Source organism: Amborella trichopoda, chromosome 1 (genome assembly GCF_054954075.1).
Source record: "Amborella trichopoda isolate Santa Cruz 75 chromosome 1, AtrichopodaSantaCruz75HAP2 v2.0, whole genome shotgun sequence".
Taxonomy (NCBI): Eukaryota; Viridiplantae; Streptophyta; class Magnoliopsida; order Amborellales; family Amborellaceae; genus Amborella; species Amborella trichopoda.
This window is the reverse complement of record NC_142336.1, coordinates 6743997-6768684: the sequence shown is the minus strand read 5'-3', so window position 1 is coordinate 6768684 and position 24688 is coordinate 6743997. Positions and strand designations below refer to the sequence as shown.

The 24688-nt window shown below is 34.6% G+C and overlaps 2 protein-coding genes across 7 annotated transcripts; one reads left to right on the top strand and one right to left on the bottom strand.

The window, feature by feature from the left end:
* The first annotated feature begins 11433 nt into the window (after positions 1–11433).
* LOC18426181 (uncharacterized) lies at positions 11434–18508 on the top strand. Of its 5 annotated transcripts, XM_088859589.1 has the most exons (4): positions 11434–11767; positions 13295–15112; positions 16108–16823; positions 16912–18508. In XM_088859589.1, the coding sequence occupies exons 3-4, from the start codon at positions 16559–16561 to the stop codon at positions 17466–17468; spliced, it is 822 nt and encodes a 273-aa protein (XP_088715715.1). In that variant the 5' UTR covers positions 11434–11767; positions 13295–15112; positions 16108–16558; the 3' UTR covers positions 17469–18508. The 5 variants fall into 5 exon arrangements, 4 of the variants coding, with proteins under 4 accessions (XP_088715715.1, XP_020517994.1, XP_020517993.1 ...); XM_020662335.2 differs by lacking the exon at positions 13295–15112; XM_020662334.2 differs by lacking the exon at positions 11434–11767 and having other exon boundaries at positions 13295–14811.
* A 2341-nt stretch (positions 18509–20849) lies between these two features.
* On the bottom strand, positions 20850–23924 carry LOC110006548 (DEAD-box ATP-dependent RNA helicase 39-like). 2 transcript variants are annotated; one of them, XM_088859607.1, is made up of 5 exons: positions 23720–23924; positions 23286–23426; positions 22009–22113; positions 21742–21790; positions 20850–21522 (listed from the first exon to the last, which is right to left on the bottom strand). In XM_088859607.1, exons 1-5 carry the CDS (start codon positions 23795–23797, stop codon positions 21086–21088), a joined length of 810 nt encoding a protein of 269 aa, XP_088715733.1. In that variant the 5' UTR covers positions 23798–23924; the 3' UTR covers positions 20850–21085. The 2 variants fall into 2 exon arrangements, with proteins under 2 accessions (XP_088715733.1, XP_088715734.1); XM_088859608.1 differs by having other exon boundaries at positions 22009–22137; positions 23720–23910.
* Between the last annotated feature and the right edge of the window lie 764 nt (positions 23925–24688).

Genomic DNA, 24688 nt, shown 5'->3' with positions numbered 1-24688 from the left:
TCATTATTTTCTTTGTTATCTCTCTCGGGTTTATTTCTCTTCTTGGTCTCTTTTTTTTTAGTAGCCATCACAAAAATTGAATGCCCAAAGAGTAAGAGTAAACAAGGAAAAAAATGATGGAATTCATAGATCAACGACAACTTTTTTGGGAGAAGCAGCGGCGGTTGAAGCAGCAACACAAGCAATCAACAACTCATAGTGGTCACCTCCTACCCCGCACCACCCTGCAAATATCGATAATAGCCCCTTGTCAAAAATCTTATTTCCAGGTTGTCAAAGTCTGAGCTAAAATTCTACAATATTCCTCATTCGTGCGCGTAGAGAGAGAGAGAGAGAGAGAGCAACTATGTTCCTAAAAAGAGAGGGAGTTATGTTCCATGCTCCTAAGAGATATGTTCCATGTTCCTTAAAGAGAGAGGGCGAGCAATTTTCCTTATTGGGTCCCAATATAGAGATAGCGTGCTCCTTTTGAAGAGAGAGAGAGAGAGTGTGTGTGTGTGATTTTTTTTCCAGGAACATGTGCCTCTCATGAGAAGAAAAATGGGGGGCTATGTAACTAAGCTCCAGAGCTTGTAAAGAAGGAAAAACATGCACCTTTCTTCGTTTGAAGGGCCATCAGAGCCATTCTATAATAATATTTTGGATGACGTTATAAAATTGAAGACCATCACGACACTTTAAGTGTCATGATACTTCTCATGGCCATCAAGGTTTTTTAAGTACCGTGATGCCTCAAAACATTAAGACCATCGCTTCATTAAGTCTATCGTAATGCTTTCACTGTCATACGACTAGTGTGAAGGCTATTTTAGTCCAATTAATGCAAAAACTGAAAAAATGGGTATACATGACGTTTAAGAAAGTATGAGGCTTTTTTAATAAACAAAAACTTAAGGTGCATTTTTTATAAGTTCTTTATTTTTTATAATGAGGAGGTCCCCTTTGGCATTACCCTTAAAGTGAGTGGGGTATATGGGGAGAATACCAAAGTACTTGGGGAGCGAGTCATTGGAACCACATACTGGAGAAGCAACACAAGGCCCAAATGACTTGGGGAGCAAGTCATTAGGACTAACGATTTGGGGTGCAAATCATTATAAGCCCTAAAAATGCCTCGGACATGAGTCCTCTAGTATACATAATTTTGGAAGGGTGAGAAAGTTGGATGTTCAAGTTCAACTTCTAGCTTTTAGGTTGAAGCCTCTTAAACTTGAAGAGATATGCTCTACATAAAGCATGAAAAGCCCAAGAGAGAACCTAAGAGAGAGACGAGTTTTCGAGAAAAAAACCCAAGTAAAAAAGAAAGAACACCTTAAAGAAAGAAAATCCTAAAGAGAACCAAGAGTCTCAAAAGATGGAGTGAGAGACTTGCAATCCAAGAGAGTAGATATCCTCTTAAAGAAAGGACCAAGAATGATCAAAGCCTCTTGAAGATGGAAATTCAAGATATAAAGTCTCTTGGATGATGGTCTTTGTCTCCTTAAATATTTGTATTGTATATTGTTTATAAGGGATTATTTGCCTCCCTCGTCGGCATAGTCTAGAAGCATAAAACACAAAAAATCTGTGTGTTTGGAGCTTGCTTCATTGTTTTATTGCTCCTATTTATATGCATGCATACTTAATTATATTTTATGAATCAGTATAGTTGCGAGAGGGCTTCTCTTTCTCTCTAGGTTAAAGAGGCGATAACCGAAAGCTCACAACTTGGGTTTTATCATCCAACTTTCTCACTGTTCCAGAGACAGATATCAAAGGACTTACCTTTTGGGCCTTTTTATAGACTTCTGAGTGTATTGCTCCTCGAGTTATTAGTCCCAATGACTTGCTCCCCAATATTCCCCCTTCCACTTAGGGGTAATGGCAAAGGGGTTCTGAAAACACTACCGAGTCCTTTTGTCGAAATGATGTGGGGGTCCTTCCTCATGGGACGGGATACCCCTACAATATCGAACCCCTTAGGATGCCCTGAATTAAATTTGATGGTGGCTCTCGAAGGTAATCCACCCCATGTAGAGTCAGTAGCTTACATACAGAAAACCCAGGACTCGGGTTCTCTTTATGACCCTATAGAGGCTGAAAAAAAAGCAATGTTAATAAGCCTCAGTTTTTCCTTCCTCATTTTTTAGCCCACTGGTTGGAGGCTGTATGCTTTGAGTTTTTTATATTGGCACTGAAGAGGAATATCATTTTGGAGATTAGTTAATATTATGGAAAAACTTCAAGAAGTAGGAGCATTTGAAGGTTAAAGTTTGGTGAAATTTATTGTGGTGATCAACAAGGTTCATCCACCTCTTCCTAGGATTTCACTTCCTTTACCAACTAAATTGTTTTTGCTTTCAAATTTCCAATTATGTTTCAATATTACCATATTTTATGAATTTGCATAGTGTCAGCAGTTCGACCTATTCGCATTGGTTGGAGCATCATTGACTGATTCATTCAGTTTTCTTGTATGGCATGTATGGTCCATTGTTCACTCGATGGTTTAGGTAGATCTCCCAATACAATGTGCATTTTTTTCCCTTCCAATCGGTTTGTGTATTTAATTTTATGTGTTCATGTAATTTGGCACTTTCACATAATTTATTTGTGGATCTTCTATGTTAGCATCTTTACTTTCGATAATTGGGAAACAAGGGAAACTTTAGATATGGCGTCACCCACATATAAAACATATGTGACCCCTATTTCTAGTTGTCTGATTTGAATTGACATTTGGGATTATTTTATGCATAATGTCACAAAGTTTGGGCATTTGTTGTTTGATCGAATGTCTTAAAAGAGTATTTTTATTTTATAAATTTTTTATAAGGAATTTGGGTATGTACATCTTACAGGGGCGCACTTAAAATACCCCTATAACTTTCATTTGTGTTCTAGTTATTTTCTAATTAAATATTTTTATTTTTGCCAAGTGCACCCATTAAGGTTAGGGTGTTCCCAAATTTCATGCGAAACTGATTTGTAGAAAAAATAAATATAAACAATTAGGCACGACATTCATCCATTTAGAACGAATAGTTAGGAGTAAGGGTTACAAATGTTTTATATATTGGTAGGACTAGATGTAAAGTTCCTCTTCAATTATTACTTTCTTATCAATATCCCTGGAGTTTTCCATCTCATGTGGGAGGAAAAATCAAAGCGATTGTTTTAGTCAACAATAGATCATAGAACAATAGTTTCATACTGTCGACTTTCTAAATGGTTTGACCTAGTTGTTTAAGTACTTAATAGTTATTTGGTACATGTCATTGATTCTAAAATAAAAACGATTGTTTATAAAGAGATTATTTATCTTTATTACAAGGAGATCACAACTATTCCCACTCACTAGATGTCAAATTGGATGGCTTCACGAAGTTCGAGAAATTGGTTTTTTGGAACTTTGTGTCTATTGTGTTATCGACTAGACACATATTATGTGGATATGTATATCTTTATAAGGTTAGGTATCATTATATGAATATGTATCTCTTGATTATGATAATATTATATACATGATAGATGTCTATCCATAACTATTACTCAATGTATATTTATACTTGTCTAGTATATTTTTAAATGTATCAATGGACACAGAGCATAAGACCAGTATAAATATACAACCAATATGGATCGATCAAGAATAGATATTTATCATATAATATCAAGGGCACATAATCTTATCAATCACAATTAAGAGATACATATCCATACAAGGACACCTAATCTTATCACGAGATACATATCTATATGATATATATCCATATGATAACATATTCATTGATATTCTTACAACCACCCATTTTAAAATTTAAGGGACAAGAATGATTATAACATCATTGTACAAAAGATAAATGGTCTCTTTGTATATTTTTTCAAAGTAAATTCCCAAAATCTTATATCAAGAAATAGGTAATTTACTTGAGGGAGTAAATGCTAATCTTGCTTGTGGAGCACAATATTTATGGTATTTTTCTCTTGAAAGATTGAAGTTGAAATATCCTATTTTCAAAAGGAGCACAAGTTTGTGTAAAGAAGTTGGGTAGGCTCCCCATTTCCTTTGCAAGAAACTCTAGCTTGTGTAGGGTGAGTATATGTGTTAATGGTTGTTTTGCATGGCTTGACACATCAAGGACACAGTGTAAACACTTTTTGTAAATCTTTGAAAATTTGGCTATGGAGGTACTAATTTTACTTAATATCTTGCTTTCCCCTTTATCTGAATGACGCGTAGACATTATATTTAAAATGCTAGTTTTGGGGTTAGCATTTATAGCATTCGTACATGTATCAAATGCTAAAAAACTAACAAATATGTAGGAGAGTATGCAATACTACCGTAGAGAGAGAGGGCTTCCAATAATAATGATCTATATTATATACCTTAGGTGAGGGATGAGAGTAGTGTTATTTAGTTCCACGAGGGTAGCTCATATTTAGGATAATGTGTAATCTCAAAATATGAACAGGTAGTAAAGCTTTTGTCTCGTTTTTCTAATTTCTTAACCACTCAATAGGGGAACTTCGGTCATAATTATAGGGAAAATTATGGATACCCTGGACCATACTTTCTAGGCGTAGGACCTCCCAATATTTTTAGGCGTAGAATCTCCGAATATATTTTAAATCCCACAACAACCCAATGTCTATTTAACTTTGCAACCACCTCCTCCACCAGGAATAAAGTAGTCTAGTTTTGATGAGAATATTGATGAGTAAATAAATCACAAATTTCTCTTTAAAAATTTAGAATTTAAAATTTTAGAGAAAGAAACTATCTCAAAAACTTTAGGAATAAATTATCTTAAATTATTAGTATTTAGAGATTTTGTTTTAGATAAACTATTTCAAAACATTTTTATACTCAGAAACTACTTCAAATTTCAATAGAAATAAATTATCTCGAAACTTTTAGAGAGAGAATACAAAGACTTGTGTTTCAAGTTGTTAGAGAGAGGAACTTATCGTGGTGTTATGCTAGCATTGATCCTTCTATACTTTCCAATGATCAAAGGGCCCCACATTGTTCCCGGGGATCTAGGCCACAATTTGGGTTCTATTAAAAAAATAAAGCGAAAGGGTTTGATAGGGCTGCAACCCTATCAAAATAAGTAAACCTCACCTCATAACTCATCAAAAATTGTAATTCAATTGTTGAAAAACCTTTAAATGGATCAACTCAGCTTGAACATTAGGTTGTAAAAAAGAAATACGATTTCAAGTTCTCAAAATAGTATATATTCCAATAAATTATCTAGACCATCCATTTCATTTTAAAAATAAGTATTCACTAATCCGTAAGATCTGTAACATTTTTTTAATTTCAAATTTTATTGATTTTAGAGCCATCATGAACATTTTTTATGCCCAAAGTGCTTTCTGAATGAGGATTTGAGATGAATGTTTTATTTTGTTTTCATAAAGCCTAGGCCCTATAAAAACTTAATCCAAAATAAAGGGAAAACTTGGAGATAGAAGTTTTACAAAAATATTAAAACAAATTAAAAAAGGTGGGAAATATTTTTTCCTGCCTATATGATGGCCCTGCAGGACAAACTTCCTAATTTGATTTCAAGGGCAAAATACCTTGTTAGGAGTTTTTATGACTTGAAAATTTTCCAAACAATGTTTTCTTTACTTTGTAAATAATTTTAGGAGCAAACAATTTTGAGATCAAAACTCTGGGGCACTAAGGTAAATCAAAATGGATGGTTCAAATCCAATCTTGGAGGGGAATATGAATCTTAGAGTGGATTTTGATATGAATCATCTATGCACACAAACTTCCTCTTTGTCATCATTGTTTTTTTTTCTTTTTCTTTTTTTTCGCTGAAGTGTTAACAATGGCAATAGAGTTTAGGACACTATGTTGGGGCATCTACCCTCTAACCACCAATGCCTTGATGGCAACGGTTTAAAAAACGGATTGGTGCCTCGGATCGAGCACCCCATAAACCCATACGGATCGATGAATCGGCGATCCGGATCAGGAATCAGTCGGATTAAACCTTAAAAAACTCCAAAAAAGTTATTAAAATTCATTATAAATATTGTTTTTTAGTAATCCAATATAAAATGAGGGTACTACATTATTAACTTTCATTTTTTTCATCAATATGTGAATATGTTCTTTCCATGTATGAACTTACGTTAACCATTCAATATATAGCTATTAATTATAATATTATAGTAAATGTGATTAAAAAAATTTAAAAAATTCTTCTATATCATATGATTAAAATTAAAAATAAAACCCCCAATACATTCTAATGTTATGATATTAAAATTTTCAAAAAATATTTACCCAAAAAAAATGAAAAATAAAGATATCAAAATTAAAAAAAATCCTATCGGCAATATGCACAATAGATACAATAAAATAAAAATAAAATAAAATATGGTAATAAAGCCTATCGAAAACACTATTTTACTAATAAATAGTAAAAACTTTTACATGGTTTTTTTTTAATTTGACACGCTAATTAATTTATTTAATTAAAAAATATGTTGATGAGACTCATTTAATATGACGCATTAATTTGAAAACATGACGCACTCATTAATATGCTATACTAAAATTCATAAATTAGAGGACATGCTCATTTAATATGCCATGCTTCAAAACTTTTGAATCAAAAGCATGACAACCAAATAAGCATGGTCATTTAATTGACATGCACGTTACTATAAACAATTGTAAGTTTTTATGAACACTCATTTAATTATTTATAGTGTTTACTATAACAATTGCTTATAGTTGTTTATAGCAAAATTGAATGAGTTGACATATTAATGACATATCAAATTAATTGTTTATAGTGTTTACTAAAATTAAATGAGCGTTTACCATAACAAATTGTTTATATTGGTTAATTAACATGATGTGCTCATTAATCGGACACATTAATCAAAAGCATGGTCATTTAATTGACACGCATGTAGTTTTAAATAATATGGCAAGCATGCTTCAAAAGCATGGCACCCAAAAAAAAGTGTCCACGCTTATGCAGGTGGTTGACTGACCCGCTCAAAAAAGACACAAAATATAGTCTCACATCAACAATTTTTGGATGGCTAAGTGACTATAAAGGAAGGAGGTTACCATTCTTGTTTCTGTGAGCTTGATACGTGGAACCGGGTTAGTCTGTTGCGATTAGCCGACTTTTTAATCACTGGTCAAATAACGTTATACGCGATATGTGACATCATAAATGCGATTTTCTAGTGCAATAACATTATACGTGATTTGTAAAAGTTATACGTAATCTGTGACATCATAAATACAATTTTTGATCTGTGACATCATAAATACAATTTTCTAGTGCAAGAACATTATACGTGATTTGTGAATGTTATACGCAATATGTGATATCATAAATACGATTTTCTAGTGCAAGAACGTTATACGTGATCTGTGACATCATAAATAAGGTTTTCTAGTGCAAGAACGTTATAGTGCAAGACATCATAAATACGATTTTCTAGTGCAAGAACGTTATACATGATTTGTGACATCATAAATACAGTTTTTTGGTACAATAATATTATACTTGATATGTGATATCATAAATACGATTTTATAGTGTAAGAATGTTATACGCGATCTGTGACATCATAAATACGACTTACTGTACAGAATTGTCGGCCATCATAAATATGTTTTTCTAGTGCAATAACGTTATAAGTGATATGCGACATCATAAATACGATTTTCTAATGCAAGAACATTATATGCAATTTGTGACATCATAAATACGATTTATTGTACAGAATTGTCGGCCATCATAAATAAGATTTTCTAGTGCAAGAACATTATACGTGATCTGTGACGTCATAAATACGATTTTCTATTGCAAAAACGTTATTCGTGATTTGTGACATCATAAATACAGTTTTTTAGTGCAAGAACGTTATACACGATCAGTGACATCATAAATATGATTTACTGTATATAATTGTCGACCATCATAAATACGATTTTCTAGTGCAATAACGTTATACGTGATCAGTGACATCATACATACGATTTTCTAGTGCAAGAATGTTATACGCAATATTTGACATCATAAATACAATTTCTTATAGAAAATTGCCAGTCGATCTATCTATGACATGTTGATCTAGTGCAATAACGATATACATGATCTATGATATCATAAATACGATTTTCTACATAACTGATGCGATCTGTGACATCATAAATATGATTTTCTAGTGCAATAACGTTATACGCGATGTGACATCATAAATACGATTTACTATACAGAATTGCCGCTTATTCTAGTGCAAGAACTATATACGCGATCTATGACGTCATAAATACGCTTTTCTACATAATTGCCGGTCAATTAGTGCAATATACGCGATTTGTGACATCATAAATACGATTTTCTAGTGCAATAACGTTATATGTGATATATGACATCATAAATATGATTTACTTTACATGATTTTCGGTCAATCTAGTGCAAGCACGTTATGTGCGATCTGTGACATCATAAATATGATTTTCTACAGAATTGCCGGTCAATCTAGTACAAGAACGTTATACGCGATCTGTGACATCATAAATACAATTTTCTTGTGCAAGAACGTTATATGCGATTTGTGACATCATAAATACAATTTACTATATAGAATTGCCGGTTCTTATCTAGTACCGGGCGATTCAACGCTTTACACAAGAATCGTCACCAGGTGATCGATCCCATGTCGAACAGGGCGAGTCCGTTGCTACTGACCATTTTTAATCATTGGTCCAATCTAGTGCAAGAACGAAATTTCATATTGAATCGGCCATGAACCGGTGAACTGCCAGAGACATGCTGGATTGGTGGGGGGAAGAAAATATCTTTTTTGCCCTTTTTTTAAAAAAAATAGAAAGAAAAACTTAAAATATCACTTTACTCCCTCAAGTAAAACCCCACCTAGGTTTAGTTTTAAGGCCGCAAATTTTGAGGATATAATCTATTCAATACATACATTAACCTCAGTAAAAATTTCCTAATTGCACCCTCTGAGTACTTGAAAAAAAAAAATATATCATTTGTCTGATTTTTAGAGGGTAAACTCTAAACACTATAAAACTCAAATTTTAATGTTTTTTTTTTTTAAGAATAATCATCATATGATTATAAGGTGATTACCAAAATTTCAGATTTAATAAATCCTCTCAAGTAATTCACCTTATCAGAGGCATAGAAGAACGGAGGAATAGAAGTAAACTATGCTCCTAAGGGAGCATAATATAGTTGCTAAAAATATTATTTAGTCTTAAAAATTTGAGCCTACTTCAAAAATTTCACTAAAAGAGGTTGTTTTGACGTCTAAATATCCTAAAATTGATCATCTCAACATCAAGATGCATGAATATGAAAATTTTGGATTTCAAGTTTTGGAAATAGTGCATTTTGTAATGCATTGTGGACCGTCAATTTTCAAGTGTTCATGATCTACACTATTTTTGAAACTTTAAATTTTATAATTAAAAAATATATATTTTAAGGCGATGACCAAAAATTTCAACGACATTTCTCGACACTATTTGAAGGTGCGCTTTACTTTGATTGTTTATAGCCTCGGGTATATTGAAGGACAAAAGAAGGAAACAAAAATGTTATGCTCCTAGTATGCAGTATACGTGTCTTGAAAAACTTTTTACTTTCAGAGGAGGCTTTTGCCATTTGACATGTTCAAAACGAGCCTCCATCGCCATAGCTATTTCCAACCTATTTCCGTAGATTTTCGGCGAGCTACTAGAACCATAGTTAGTAAGTTGGGGACAATCAATAAATCAGCTCGCCGTAAAATAAAAAACAAATCGTTTTTTTATTTAAAAAAGTCAAATGAAAAAATTGGGTAAAAAATATGGATTGGCAAAAATACTTCATATAAAGATATCGCTATTATATCGGATTAGCCTGAAAAAATCGGAGTAAAAAAATAGGATAAAATTATAATATTAGAAAATTTTAAAAATAACAATTACGTCAAAACCATCAATAACTAATTCATCCATAAAAACTTTATTAGACTAATATAATTAAATCAATTAATTTAGATACCTCGTGACTATCATCCAATCATCTAATATTAAATACATAATTAACTAGTATATACCAAAAAAAAGTACCATATAAATCTACCCATTAAATGCTGTAAGAAACTATCGCACCTACTTATTACATACCAAAAACAAATATACTATTATAAATTTATTCATTAAATACTTTAACTATAGCATAATGACAAATATACTACATAAATTCATTAAAGGGTGTGGTTTCATTCAGGTTGCAACCTCAAACAATCCAATTAAGGTGCACCTCCAAATTTTAGTATATCTTAAAATGTATTTTTATATTTAATTATAAAATTTTAAACTAGAAAAATAGTTAAAATCATGTAGATCTATAAACATGTGAAAATCTTAAAAATTGACAGTCTAGATAATGTGTTGCAAGATGCACTTTGTTTGCAACTCAAAATAATTTTTTTTACACATTCATACATCTCGATGTTGAGATGATCAATTAGAGGGTCTCGTAACATTAAAACAATATTTTTCGATGGATTTTTGAGGCACATATGTACATCTACATTTTGAGGTTGCAACCTTATATAAACTTTTCCATTTATTAAATACTTAAAGGGAAAATTTTTAATTATTTTTGGAGTTAAAAATTTTATAATTAGATATGAAAATATATTTTGAGATAATCTTAACAATATTTTATAGAGCAATGATCCTATGAGACCCTTCAACACCCATGTGTGTAGGATTTTAAAAGATTACCATTACATTTGGTACAGATATCTAGAAAAAAGTATCAGATAAGTGTGATACTTTATTTTTCTATAGATCTATTCCAAATTTAATGGTGATCTTTTGAAATCTTGGATGTGAGAGGGTCCAACAGGAACATTTCCCTATTTTACATTAAAATTATATGTTATGATAAAATTTAAAAGTGTATTTTAAATGGTTGTTTAAGGTTGCAACATTATGAAAACCTCAACTATATTTAAAACATCATATCTATTAGTTGGAGAAATGATGTTATGAGATTTTTTCACATTTATATGTATAGGATTTCAAATGGTCAACATTAAATTTGATATAAATTTTTTTAAAAAATTAAATTATAAACTTTTATTATAATTTTTATAAAGATACGTGTTAAATTTACTGGGATCAGATCCTAGTGGGCAGTGTGGCAGGGCCTCGTACTATCATTACTCTTTAGCTATAAACACCACGTAAGTATGGCTAAAGTTTTATAAATTTCTTTAATTTATATGGTCCCAGAAACCTGGGTTTCACATATCTGCGTGTAAGGTTTAGAGAAAGGAAAGAAGACGAAGGAAGAGAAGAAAATAGGCGCTGGGCTCATAGCCATTTGGCATTATAGAGAGAGAAGGAAGTAGGAAAAGTCCATCGTCTTTGGTTTATAGAGAGAGAAGAAGGAAGAAGCAAGAGTTCATCGGCTTCACAAACCCTAATGCCCTAATGGAAGGGGCCCTAACTGATTTTTAGAGAGAGAAAAAGGAAGATGGGATGCTGATTTGAGATAGTTTGAAGAGGATTTTTCTCTCTGATTTGAGTTGTTTGAGAGAAAGCCCTAATTATACTGACTTGTGAAGAGGCCCTAACTGATTTTTTGATTTGTGAAGAGGCCCTCCCTGAAGTTTAGGGAGAAAAAAGGAAGAGGGTTTTTCATTTTGTTGGGGAAACAGGAAGCAGAGCTGAAGGATTAGGTTTGGGGGATTGCTTGCTCTGGTAAGTTTACAGTTTACACAATATTGTTTATCTTTGTTATTACATAATGAAAAACAAAATATTGATTACTTTTTCCTATACTCACACTCTCTGCTTCTCATTCATCAGTAAAAGACTGTTTTTTGAGCTCTAATTTGTGCCATAAACATTATTTTCGTAAAAACAGTTATCACAAATAATGACAGAAATCTGCATGTATATGTTTTTCTTTACACAATGATTTACTTTTCGAAATGATTTGCTATAAACAGTATTAATTCATTTACACAATGATTTTCCATAAGAACAACTTTGTTTAAATTTAAAAAAAGGGAAAAAATTTCATACTTTCAATCTGCAACTGTGGCTTTGAAGAACACAGTAGGGATAAAAATTTATATTTTAGGTTTTTTTCTGAAATAATATTTTTTTCAAAAGCATGAAAGTAGCAATGGCTGCAATACACAAAACAGGGAAAAAATATTATAGGTGAAAAATATACGATTTTTTTGGTCTGATTTAAATCGTATTATGAAAAAATCGCGTTTTAAATGTTTTTATGAAAAGTACACTATTTTTTTCATGACCTTTTCAGAAGGTCGCTGTTTAGAACTGTTTCCATAAAAGTGCCGATTTTTTTTGAAAAAATCGCCGATTAAACGACGATTTGCTAACTATGACTAGACTGAGTAAGATTTTTTTGTTTATGTACTTCAATATTTATTTATTAGTTTATTGCAGAAGATTTAAAAATAAATGAAAATGTATGTATCTGCCTGAATGTGTTTATGAAGTTGGGGCTTGTATATTTTAGAAGGTGTTTTCAAATTTGTGATTGCGTTTTTTTTGGTTACTTTGAAGGGATTTTGGCATTAAAAAAAGGAAAAAAAATAAGTATACTGGTTGAAATGTAACAGCAAATAAGATTCTGTTTTTTGAATTATCTGATGATTTTCTCCCTTTTTCTCTCTTTTTCTTTTTTTATTCCCAAAAATTATTTTGGAAAATGGTTTTGCATGATTTTCTATATTTTTGAATTTTTCTTTATTTTAGTATTCTTATTAATCATTTAATTTCTTAGGCCAATCCGACCGGTCTTGTCCTGTTCGGTCGGTCTGACAACATACTACATTATTGGTAATCAGCCCATGGAGCAAAGAGTGCAAAAGTAGCAAAAAATTGAAGAACATTGTTTACTTTCAGCACTCTCACGGAAATGGCAGTCTTATTATTGTATTTTTAGTTCCATGTAAAATGTTCGCTTCAATTTTGAATTTATAATCTAAGTCTCTTTTGTTCTTTGTACATTTGTCTTGCCGACATTGTTACCCGATGAAATTACAGTTTCAAATAGTCAGAAATAGGCATTGTTACCTAATGAAATTACAGTTTCTAATAGTCAAAAAGAAAATTCAGATGATGATGACGATAATGATTCAAGAAAGATTAAGAAAATTGCGGCAAGTTGAGTAGATTCAGAGTGAGAGTGCCTCATGAGCATCTTCTCCAAAGCTGGAGAGCTAACCCACTATGTCTTGGCTTTGTTAGAGATGCACCCACCTCTCTCACCTCAACCAACTCCATGCCTTTCTCATTACCTTTGGCCAAGCCCACCTTCCCCTCCTCTCTTTCAAACTCCTCTGTTTTTGCATCACCACTTTGGGTGCCGCCCACATCAATCACGCTCGCCTCATTTTCGACCACAACCCTGCCCCCAGTGTCTACCACTGGACTGCCATCATCACCGCCTACGCTCAGCAACGGCCACCCACCTGCAAAACTGCTCTCTATCTCTACAAGCAAATGCATTTCAATTCTTTTGTCGCCAACCAATTCACCTTCCCCTACATCCTCAAGGCCTCTGCGCAAATCTTCGCACTTCTGGAGACTGCACAGACCCATGCCCACATTGCCAAGTCCGGCCTTGACGCATGGGCTGTTGTGAGGACTGCCTTCGTCGATGCTTATGCAAAGTGCGGAGTCCTTGAGGCAGCATGTCGTGCTCTTGGGGAGATGTGTGAGCCAAATGTGGTGTCCTTCACGGCATTGTTGACTGGGTTTGCGAAATTTGGAAAGATGGGCGACGCATTAGTTCTTTTCTAGGAGATGAGAGAGCGAGATGTACGCACATGGAATGCGGCGATAGCAGGGTGTGCACAAAATGGTCTATTCATTGAGGCATTGTCTCTTTTGAGCTGTATGCTTGCAGAGAGCCACCAGCCAAATCATGTGACTCTGGTGTGCACGCTCTCAGCTTGTGCACATCTCGGCACACATACAAGCGTGGCTCTGGGGCCTCCTCCTTTGTCAGTAACGCACTTATTGATATGTATGCAAAGTGTGGCTGCTTGAAAGAGGCATGCAAATTGTTCGATCGAATGCGAGAGCGTAGTGGCACAGCTTGGAACTCCATGATTAATGGCCTTGCATTACATGGGCACACACGTGAAGCTATTAAAATCTTCAATACGATGCAGACAGAGAATGTGAGGCTCGACGAGGTGACATTTGTTAAACTTTTAAATGCGTGCACACATGGTGGCCTCATCGATGAGGGGTGCTCTTACTTTCTTTCAATGAAAAAGGAATGTGGCTTAGAGCCTCGAATTGAGCACTATGGGTGCGTAGTCGATCTCTTGGGTCGAGCAGGTCGTCTTGAGGAGGCAATAGAGGTGATTGAAGGGATGAATCAAGAACCCGACGATGTGATATGAGGCGCGCTCTTAAACGCATGTAGAATGCATGGTAATGTGGGATTAGCTGAGAGTGCAGTCCATCGACTGATGGAGCTCGACCCAGGTAATGGCTCATAGATGGTGCAACTAGCAAACTTGTATGGGGAGAAGGGGAAGTGGGAGGAGGTGGGGAGGTTGAAGAGGTTAGTAAGAGATAGGGGCCATGGAGAAGACGCCTGGTTGTAGTTGGATAGAGGTGGATGGGGAGGTTGTGGAGTTTTACGCAGCTGATGGGGTGATGAATGGGAGAGCTGAGGTGGTTTATTCTGTGTTGGAGCTTTTGGTTTGGCAGCTGAGAAATGCAGGGCACATGCCTGATTTGACCTCAAGGTAGTGCGACGCAATTTGGCGGAGTCTGGATTGTTTTGTTCTTTTGGTATGAACACTTTATGATTCTTCGTGGAAGATAATTGTGGTTTGTTATTGATGAATGCTTACCTTTCCCTTACATCCCTTGGGGGTATTCTTCCATAGCGATTCAGCGAGGCACACATATCTTTCTCTCTATCTTACTACTTGGGATTGTAACCTTGATGTCTAAGTGGGTGTTGATGAGGAGCTTCCATAATTTGACTGAAAGTATTCCTGGTCCACAGGGACTCACCATGGCACCTTTAGGACCCAAGTTTTGGTATGTGACTAAATCATGGCTATGGTTTTGGCCACATAGAAACCGGGTGCTATTTATACATTGATTCACAATTCACTATAGTTTTATAATATTGTATTTTTTAGTTCGAATTTCCAACTACCCAGCTCGATAAGAGGCCAAGTTTTTGATCACTGGTCCACTAAATCCCCCTTAACCTATAAGTAGTTTTAATTTCTTAATCGATGATTTTTTTTACACAAGTTTTTCCTGGATTTCTTAATTGTGTGAGTACCTTGAAAATGTTAGCTGAAAATGTCTTTGATTGAGAAATGCCATGGAGAGCATGTTAAATGTATCTGAAAAATATTTTAAATACAGTAAGAATTATAAAACAATTTAATGCTTTAAAAAATACCGTACTGAAATAGTCAAAGAAATGGGTTGGAAGAAAATTCCAGGTAAGAAAAAGGGATATGTAGGATTATTAAGTTCAGGTACAAAGAGGTCATAGTCCCTTTTAGCCAAAAGATGTGAAATCTGATGGCTTAAAATAGACCGTGTATACTATAATACACTTGACCACACAAACCGTAGTGCAATTGTCACTATTAATCAATTGATAACGACCCTTTTAACCACCTTGCATCTGATTTTAGTGTAAGTTTTTAACTCTTAAACGGTGTACTGTGATTCGGCCTATCCGAGTTATATGGGCAAGGCCGAGTCCCCAGAGTGTGTGACAACTTGGGTATTCAAAAAATATAATTAAAAATTGTACAAAAATTGTTAAAAATCAAGTTACCATATACAATTTTTCTTACATGGTTTTTTTTACCATTTTCTTACAGTTTTTTTTACTATAAATCCCTATTTTTGTATTTTCTCTTTTTTTTAATATTTTAAAATGTCCCCAACTGTTTTTCTATTCCATTTTTCTAGTACTTCTTTTTAGCTCATACAGACTCCAAAAGTTTTTTTTTTGTTTGATTTTGCTTTTTAGTACATTTTTTTATTTCCATTTTCAATTTATTCAGGGATTTTCATCAGTGCATGACTTGGTCAAGCTCAGATATGAAGTTGATAAAACGACTCAAAGAAACGCAGTGTTGTGGAATTGTATGATGTCTGGTTCATTCGCGAAATGGCCACTATGAAGAATCTCGGAGGTTTTATTCTGGATTCTTAAGCGAGAACTTAAGACCCAACGAAAGAACTTTCTCAATTGCGCTATCGAGTTGTGCAGAGACAAGAGCTCTAATTCAGGTTAAGCAAATTCATGGGCTACTGATAAAGACTGGTTTTTGTGGATATGTTTATGTGGGTACTTCTCTGATCACCTTTTATTCTAAGAGCAGAGATCCAGAGCCATTAAAGATATGATGGCTTTGTTTATAAGATGGCTTGCAAACAAGATTTCAGAGCCATTAAACCTATGGTTATTAGTGCTTTCAATACTTGTGCAGGCCTAAAATTGTTAATTTGGGTATGGCAATTCATGGATTTATTTTGAAAATTGGTTTGAATTTTGATGGGATTCTGCAGTCTTCCATTATAACCTTTTATGTGAAGTGTGTGCCTATTGAGGAAGCAAGAGTTGAGTTCGAAAAGATGCAGGTTCAGTCCATTGGGTCATGGAATGCCATTATCAGTGGATATATAAACAATGATAAAATAGAAGAGGCATGGGAATTGTTTAATGACATGCCTGAACCAGATTCGTTATCATGGGACATGTTGATTAATGGCTATGGTAAGAAAGGATTAATGAAAAAAGCCATCGTTTTATTTGAGAGTTTGCCTGTACCCACTGTTAATAACTTGGACTTCTTTGATCGCAGGTATGATAGAGAATAAGTGTATTGATGATGCAAAAAGATTTTTTGAGACGCTGCCTGAAAGGGATACAGTTTCTTTTACGGTTATGATCAATGGGTTGGTACAAGAGGGAAATATTGAAGAAGCTGAAGATTTCTTCAAAAGTATGCCCGAGAAAAATGCCGTTGCTTACAATGTCATGATCGATGGTTTTACTCGTCATGGTAGATCGGTAGAGGCTCAGATGCTCTTTGAAGACGTGAAAGAACCTGATATCTTGTCTTGGCCTTCAATGATTGGTGGCTACATGAATTTGGGGCATTATGAGTGTGCATTGGAACTTTATAACCGAATGATTTTGACTGGCTTGTACCCCACCGAGTCTATTTTAACCAGTATTTTGACTGCTTGTGCAAGTTTGTCTCAACTAAAATTTGGCCATGAAATTCATGTTCTGAGTATCAAAATCGGGTTACAATCATACTCGATTGTCGCTAATTTGCTGATTAATATGTATTCTAAATGTGGGGATATAGTGATTGCAGCGTCAATATTTAATAGAATGGAAAACCGAGGGTAACTTGGAATGCTTTGATAGGTGGATATTCAGTGAATGGGAATGCTCAAAAGGGCATTGTAGGTTTTGAAAAGCTTGTATCCATGGAGATAAAACTAGACTCTGTGACTTTTCTTAGTCTTTTGTTGGCTTGCAGCCATGCAGGTCTGGCAAAACGAGCTTGGAACCACTCTAGCATTATGAACCCAATTTATGGAATTAAGCCTGAGAAAGGACATTATGGATGTATGGTTGATCTTCTCTCTCGTTTAGGATTAGTTGTCGAAGCAGAGAAGTTGGTTTCGTCCATGCCTTTTGAACCCGACTCTGTTGTTTGGACCTCACTGCTTAACGACTGCAAAGCAGAACCCAAGTTTGATATTGCCCAAAGAGCAGCTGACAAGCTAATAAAAGCAAAATCTCGAGACCCAGGCCCATATTTGCAGCTCATAAGCCTTCATGGATCAGAAGGTAGATGGGTCCATACTGAAAATGTAAGTGATAATATGGAAAAAAAGAAGGTTTGAAAGAGACCTGGGTGCAGCTGGATCGAGATCAATGGTGAGATGCACCATTTCTATGCTTCTGATCAATCGCATTCATTGAATCAAGAATTGCAGACCCATTTGAGAACACTCATATCTGATATAAAAAAACTGGGTTATGTTCCATACTCCAGTCTGGTGATGCAAGATTTGGAGGATCAAGAGCAGGAGGAGGTCCTTATTCTCGCTTAGCGAGAAGCTCACAATTGCTTTGGGGCTTCTCAAACAGGCAAATTCAAAGCCTATTAGGGTAATTAAGAACCTCCCGGTTTGTGTTGATTGCCACCCAGCAATTAACCTTATTTCATTGAGCAGTGGGCGTGAGATTATCATGAGGGATGCACTTAGGTTTCATCATTTCAAAGATGGGTCTTGTTCAAGCTCGGATTACTGGTGATGCATAACTTCTATTCCTTCAGGTGTATATTGGGGCTTAAGTTCTTAGCCCAAGCTCTTCAAAAGCATCATGTTGTATACTGTTTCGACTTTAATGTGAATGATTTCCACCGACTTGATGCATGGATATGAGAAAAAATTGGATTTCAAGTTTTAGAAAGTGTGTTTTGTAACGTATTTCTTGTCAATTATCAAGATTTTCAAGTTTTCGTAAATCTGTCCATCTACACTATTTTTGAAGCTTTTATAACTTTATAAATAAACATGAAAATATATTTTAAGGGTATCACATAGATTTTCAGTATTGAAACGATATTTTTCGACACTATTTCAAATAGGCTCTAATTTGATTGTTTAGAGCTTAGGCTCTATCCAAACCACATACGGAATCATGAATAAATAAAATAAAATAAAAATTAAAAATTAAAAATAATAATTCTATTAAAAAAATGTTTGGACAGTTAGAGACCATCTTAAAAATCTAAATGTCCATCTTAAAAAGGTTCTTCTATTTGTAGGCTCTCTCATGCTGTATGCACATGAGCCCTCCAATGGAAAAGCGAACCTCTACTCTGTAGGTATAGGAAGACCTTTGCCCCAATAAAGGGCTAACCCTGAGGCCGTTCGTTCGACTGCATTTCTGTAATATGCAGTTCAAGGTATAAAGCATCGATCTTAGTTTCTATTGTTTTGGGATGGACCACCTATTTGCATCCCATCTTTGATGGATGTCTTATACCTTGGGGCTGCAAATTGTAGAAATGCGATCTAGCCCGCATGAAACATTATTTCGTTTAGTACCATTGATGCAGAGTTACTATAAGGGAAAACTTTCTATGTTTACCCTACAACATAGAAGTTCTATGTTCTCTTTTATATCCAACTGTCCATTTTTTATTCCTTTTTATATCCAATTGTCCATTTTTGATCAAAAGAGCTACTCACTGTTTGATCTTTAGATTCGATGCTTCAAAGTATTTTATTTTTAGTTTTTTTAATATAATTTTTTTGAATATGAAATTTGGTATTTTTTTTAATATGAAATTTGGTAGGTGCCATCTTTTCATTGAGGCGCACCTATAAAAAATATTAATAATAATTTTTCGATAAAAAATAATGACCAAAATACTTTTTGAAACTTGCTGGGGTTTTTTGATCATTTTATTTATTGAATATATATATATATATATATATATATATATATATATATATATATATATATATATATATATATATATATATTCTGTTAATGCGAGTTTAATATAAGAATAGACGCCTTAAATTTGGTGTCAAAACAGTTTAGAGAAAAAAAATTAAACTAATTGGGGTAATTTTAGCCCTCCATTAAAAAATGCACGGTTGGATAAGGGGGAACATAGAACTTCTATGTTAAAGGGGAACATAGAAAGCTTTCCCTTATTATAAAAGGTACAGTTTGTATAGAGCTTAGGCTCTAAATAATCAGAATAGAGCCCACTTTCAAATAGTATCAAGAAATATGGTTTCAGTATTAAAAATCTTTGTGATAGCCTTAAAATATATTTTTATATTTATTTATAAAGTTTAAAGTTTCAAAAATAGTGTAGATCGACATATATGTGAAAACTTGAAAATTTTGAAAATTGACGGTCCAAAAAATGCATTACAAAATACACTATTTCCAAAACTTGAAATGCATTTTTTTCTCATGATCATACATCTTGATGTCGGGATGATCAATTTGAAGATATTTGAGCATCAAAACAAACTTCTGCTATTGAAATTTTTGATATAGCCACAAATTTGATTGTTTAGAGCCTCGGCTTTATATAAATTTCTATAAGGTTGCAACCTTAAACAATTCAATTAAAGCGCACCTCCAAATTTTATTATAATATGTAGTTTTGTGGTAAAAAAATCTTAAGATTATCTTAAAATCTATTTTTATATCTAATTTGAAAATTTTGAACTCCAAAAATTGTTAAAATTAAGTAGATCTATAAACATATGAAAATCTTGAAAGTGCATAGTCAAGATAATGTGTTGGAAGATGCACTATTTTTTAGACTACAAAACTTATTCTTTTCATATTCATTATCTTAGTGTCAAGATGATCAATTATATGGTTTTCAACATTAAAACAATCTTTCCCATAGATTTTTGAAGTACATCTATAATTCTACATTTTAAGGTTGCAACCTTAAAAAGAGATGGGATTTCTTTTTTCTTGTTCCTATTTTTTACTCTATTTCTAAGTTGTTATCCCTTTTCTTTTTTTTCTCTCTCTACCCTTTCCTCCATTTTCGTATTTTCTGTATTCCTCCTCTTTCTAATTGTACATTCTGTATACTGAGCACCGAACTTGGGGACTGCCGTCTTTTGCTCCTTGATGTAATACTTAATTTTATCAATACAAAGTGAACCACTCCAAAAAAAAAAAAGGAAAAAAGAAGAGATGGGATTTCAGTGGTTTATTGCATGTAAGTTGTTAAAATATTTCTTCAATTAAATAAGCGAAACAAAACATCCATGAGATCTCTCGTGGATAAATTTGGCTTCCTCAACAAAATACCCCATTACCTAAAAAAAATCACAGAACTTGCTGATGCCAGCATCTAAGATGGCTTCTCAGCATTGCCTAGAGAATTTACTAAGAGAGAGATTGCTCCCCCACAAGTGAATCAGACTCAACTCGGCTTTAAATGTTCTCAAGGACTGCTTCTAAGCAGCTGCACTCCATCCCCGAAACCCAACTACCCGAAGTTTAGATGAGCTTGTCTTTACCCTTTGAGGTTTCCTGGTTTCCACTCTCTTCACAATTTTGGGCTTTGGAGCCATTGAACTCATTTGATTCTTCTTGCTCTTTGTTGAAACAATATTTTTACCCGCCATTGAACTCATTGGATTCTTCTTGCCCTTTGCTGAAACAATCTTTCGAGCAGAAGATTGAGACACCTTGGGTGATGACTTTGTCGAAGCTGTGCTATTTTTGGCTTTTGGTTTCAAATTTTTTGCAGAATTTGTGACCTTTCTCACAGATTTGTAATCACTCTGGTTTTGCTTGGCAACCTCAAGAGACCCCAAGCTCTTATTCTTCTTAATGGCTTCTTCAATCCTGTCAGCCAAAAGTTTGGTCTTTTTTGGCCACAAGGCTCTCCCTGTAACAAATTGAGAGGAAAAAGTTTGAGTTACGATATTTGAAGGCTTTTTTGTTCTACAAGATATTATCTCTATGAATTTTGTGCACTCCTGTGGCAACGTCCCAACAGTGAATGGAAAATTGACCAAAGATATCAAAATTCCACAGATTTTATGCCACCAGTTATATATTCACGGTGGGAGCCTGGAAGAAGCAAGTGAGAACCGAATGATCCCACCTTTTGCTCCCATATGAGCAGTTCTCCCTGTTCGATAAAGATAGTCGATCTACAAAAACACAGCACGGACCTCTTGTTAGCAAGTAGCACCCACACTCCTCTCCATTTATTCTCTCTCCAAGTCCTTGTTCTTTAGCCACATTGTGACTTAAGCCCATTTCTTTTTGTCAACATTCTTTCTCTCCCATGCTGCAGTAGAAGCTCTCACTCTCTCTCTCTCTCTCATGCAATAAAAAAAGAGGATCAACAGTAAGCAATTGGGCATACCGAAGTTGAGGGGAAGTCGAACATAATGACAAGGTCCACATCCAAATCCAGTCCTCGAGCGGCCAGATCAGAGCAAACCAATGTTGGGCACTCCCCATCATCGCTCTTAAGTTTTTGAGATTTTCAACCCTGAACCATAATTGAACAGATAAAATATGAACCCACTAAAAAGATGCATGCTCAAAACACAGTCATCATCGTGAGATCAGGTCAATTTATTGAAGAAAGAATTATAACTAGTAAAGGGGAATAAAAGAATATAGAATCATGCTTCTAAATTTTCCAAGATAAAAAATTAGGTTTTTGCAGGAATGCAAGGTTGCCTTTCTCCAGGACAGAAATGCAGGTCTGCCAATTTGTATTGGAAAAGAAAGGAAGAGCTTGCTGAATAAACAATATGAAAGGCTCCACTGCCCAGGAAGAGTCAACAATTCTGAAGAACTCTAATAAAGGCCAATTTAGCCAATAAAAACCATAGTTTTGGTAATCCTTTCTCGGTGGGTACATTTTGGTTATTCTTCATGAAATCACAATTGAAATGAGTTGCACTGAAGCCCAAGGTAATTGATACTAGCTCACTTCTGTTCAGCTGGGACCTCCCCAGGGTCCTACAGGGTCTGCTTCTCTCTCTCTCTCTCTCTCTCTCTCTCTCTCTCTCTCTCTATATATATATATATATATATCATTTTCATATGTATGACTGGCCTACATTGTCTGCTTCTCTCTCTCTAACTCTCTCCCTCTCTCTCTCTCTCTCTCTCTCTCTCTCTCTCTCTGCATGCGCGAGAGCGCATTTGTGTTTGTCAATCAGATAGGGACGTCATAAGAAAGCTAACCACGCATGTACCTAACACTTGGCTTAGCAAGGAGTCTGTAATAGTGTAAAGAAGTATAATTTGTTGTTCACAAAATGTATGGGGAAGTGTAACTTCTAGCATAAATTGTAAGTTATGCATTGTTCTAATGTCCCAAAGAATGTCATACAGATCCAAAATGCGTAAAATTCTATGTAAGAAATGGTAGATTTCAGTGGCATGAACCTACTTTCTTATAAGAGTTTGGTTCCCTATTGATGGGTCACTGAAGTAGTGGTAATTGCAAATGTCTAGAAGGCAAGAAAGATCTCATCAAGGCATATTTGCTTTTGGAATTTAGAATGGAGACTACATAATAATTTATTAAACAAAATTATATACGATTCCAAATGACCCAAAAAATTTCCATTAGTGGCATCATATGTTTATGTTTACATTCCATTGAAGAGTAAGTGAGCACACCTCTGTAATGGTTGCAGTGACCATCAAAGTTTGAAACCCTGAATCATTAGGCTTTGATGCACGGCTTCTCAAAGGTCCTAGAAACTTGCGAATTTCAAGTCCAAAACCACGATCGAACATGGTATCTGCCTCATCCAAAACCTAACATATATTCCACCAAATCCATTCAAAGAACAACCATTAAAGGAGATTAACAGGTAGAAAAGTATTCCCAATTTCAAATTGTGTTTGATACCCTAAGAGCTGCACAAAACTGTTTTCACACAAACAATCTACTCACATACTAGGCACAAATTACAAAATTGACTTTATAGAAGTTGGTCACTAGCAGTCATGGAAATTCTTTTCAATCAATCAGGAAACTATGGGCCACATAATCCCAAACGCAACCACCCATAAAAAAAAACGAAAGAGAGAGAGAGAGAGAAACCCACCAAGTATTTGATATCACCATAGATCATGTTGCCCTCGTTGATGTGTTGAAGGATTCTCCCTGGTGTCCCCACCACCATGTCAATTGAACAATTTAAAGAATCTTCTTGAGGCCTTAAACGGCACCTCCACTGATCATTATCGACCGAAACCTCGCATGATGACTTATAGACTTTGCCACTCGAAAAACCTACAAAAACCAAGACACATAAGGCCTCCAAAAAATTATAAATGGCCTTACTTTTTGTTGGGTAAATGAAGAAACCCGCTCAGATAGCTTTCTAGTAGGACAGAATTTAATAGCACGAGGACGCCTAGGCTTCATTACCATGCCAAAAGTTGCCTCATCTTGTCTCAATAACTGCAACCAATATTCTCTCTTGCATATCAGTAACAAGAAAGAAAAATCACAAAAAGAAACCCCCTGCCAAGATCTTTCGAATTTATTGAAAAAAAAAAGGAACTCACAGCCAATATTTTAAATGTTTACAGGTTCTAAAATCCAAATAATATCAGCTCACTAAAGAACAAGTCAAAACTGCAAAACTAATCTCTTTCTTCATTTACTTTGCTTCTTGTACTTGGTGTTTGCCTTGATTTATGATAAAATAATGATATATTGCAGCAACATGCTTTAGACAATCTTTCTCTCAAAAAACATGCTTTAGACAATCTCTGACTGAAAGTGCACTCAAATTTAAAAATAGACTCAATCCATACTAACTGTGCTTTTTTTTTCCCGGCACGTTAACAGATGGAACCCAAGATGTCCTGCTGTGGTACTCGCCACCCTGACAGCCAGGCCCTCTGGAATTCATGTAAAGCAACAAACAGGGAAGCAAACACCCTTTTCCAAGTATCCAAGCACATTGCTTTGGACCCCTCTCAAGTTTAAAAGTGTCTTTGGGGCAATGAAATGGTTACCAAGCATGCAGGAAGGTATAAGTCAATGAAATGGATGACAAATGTAT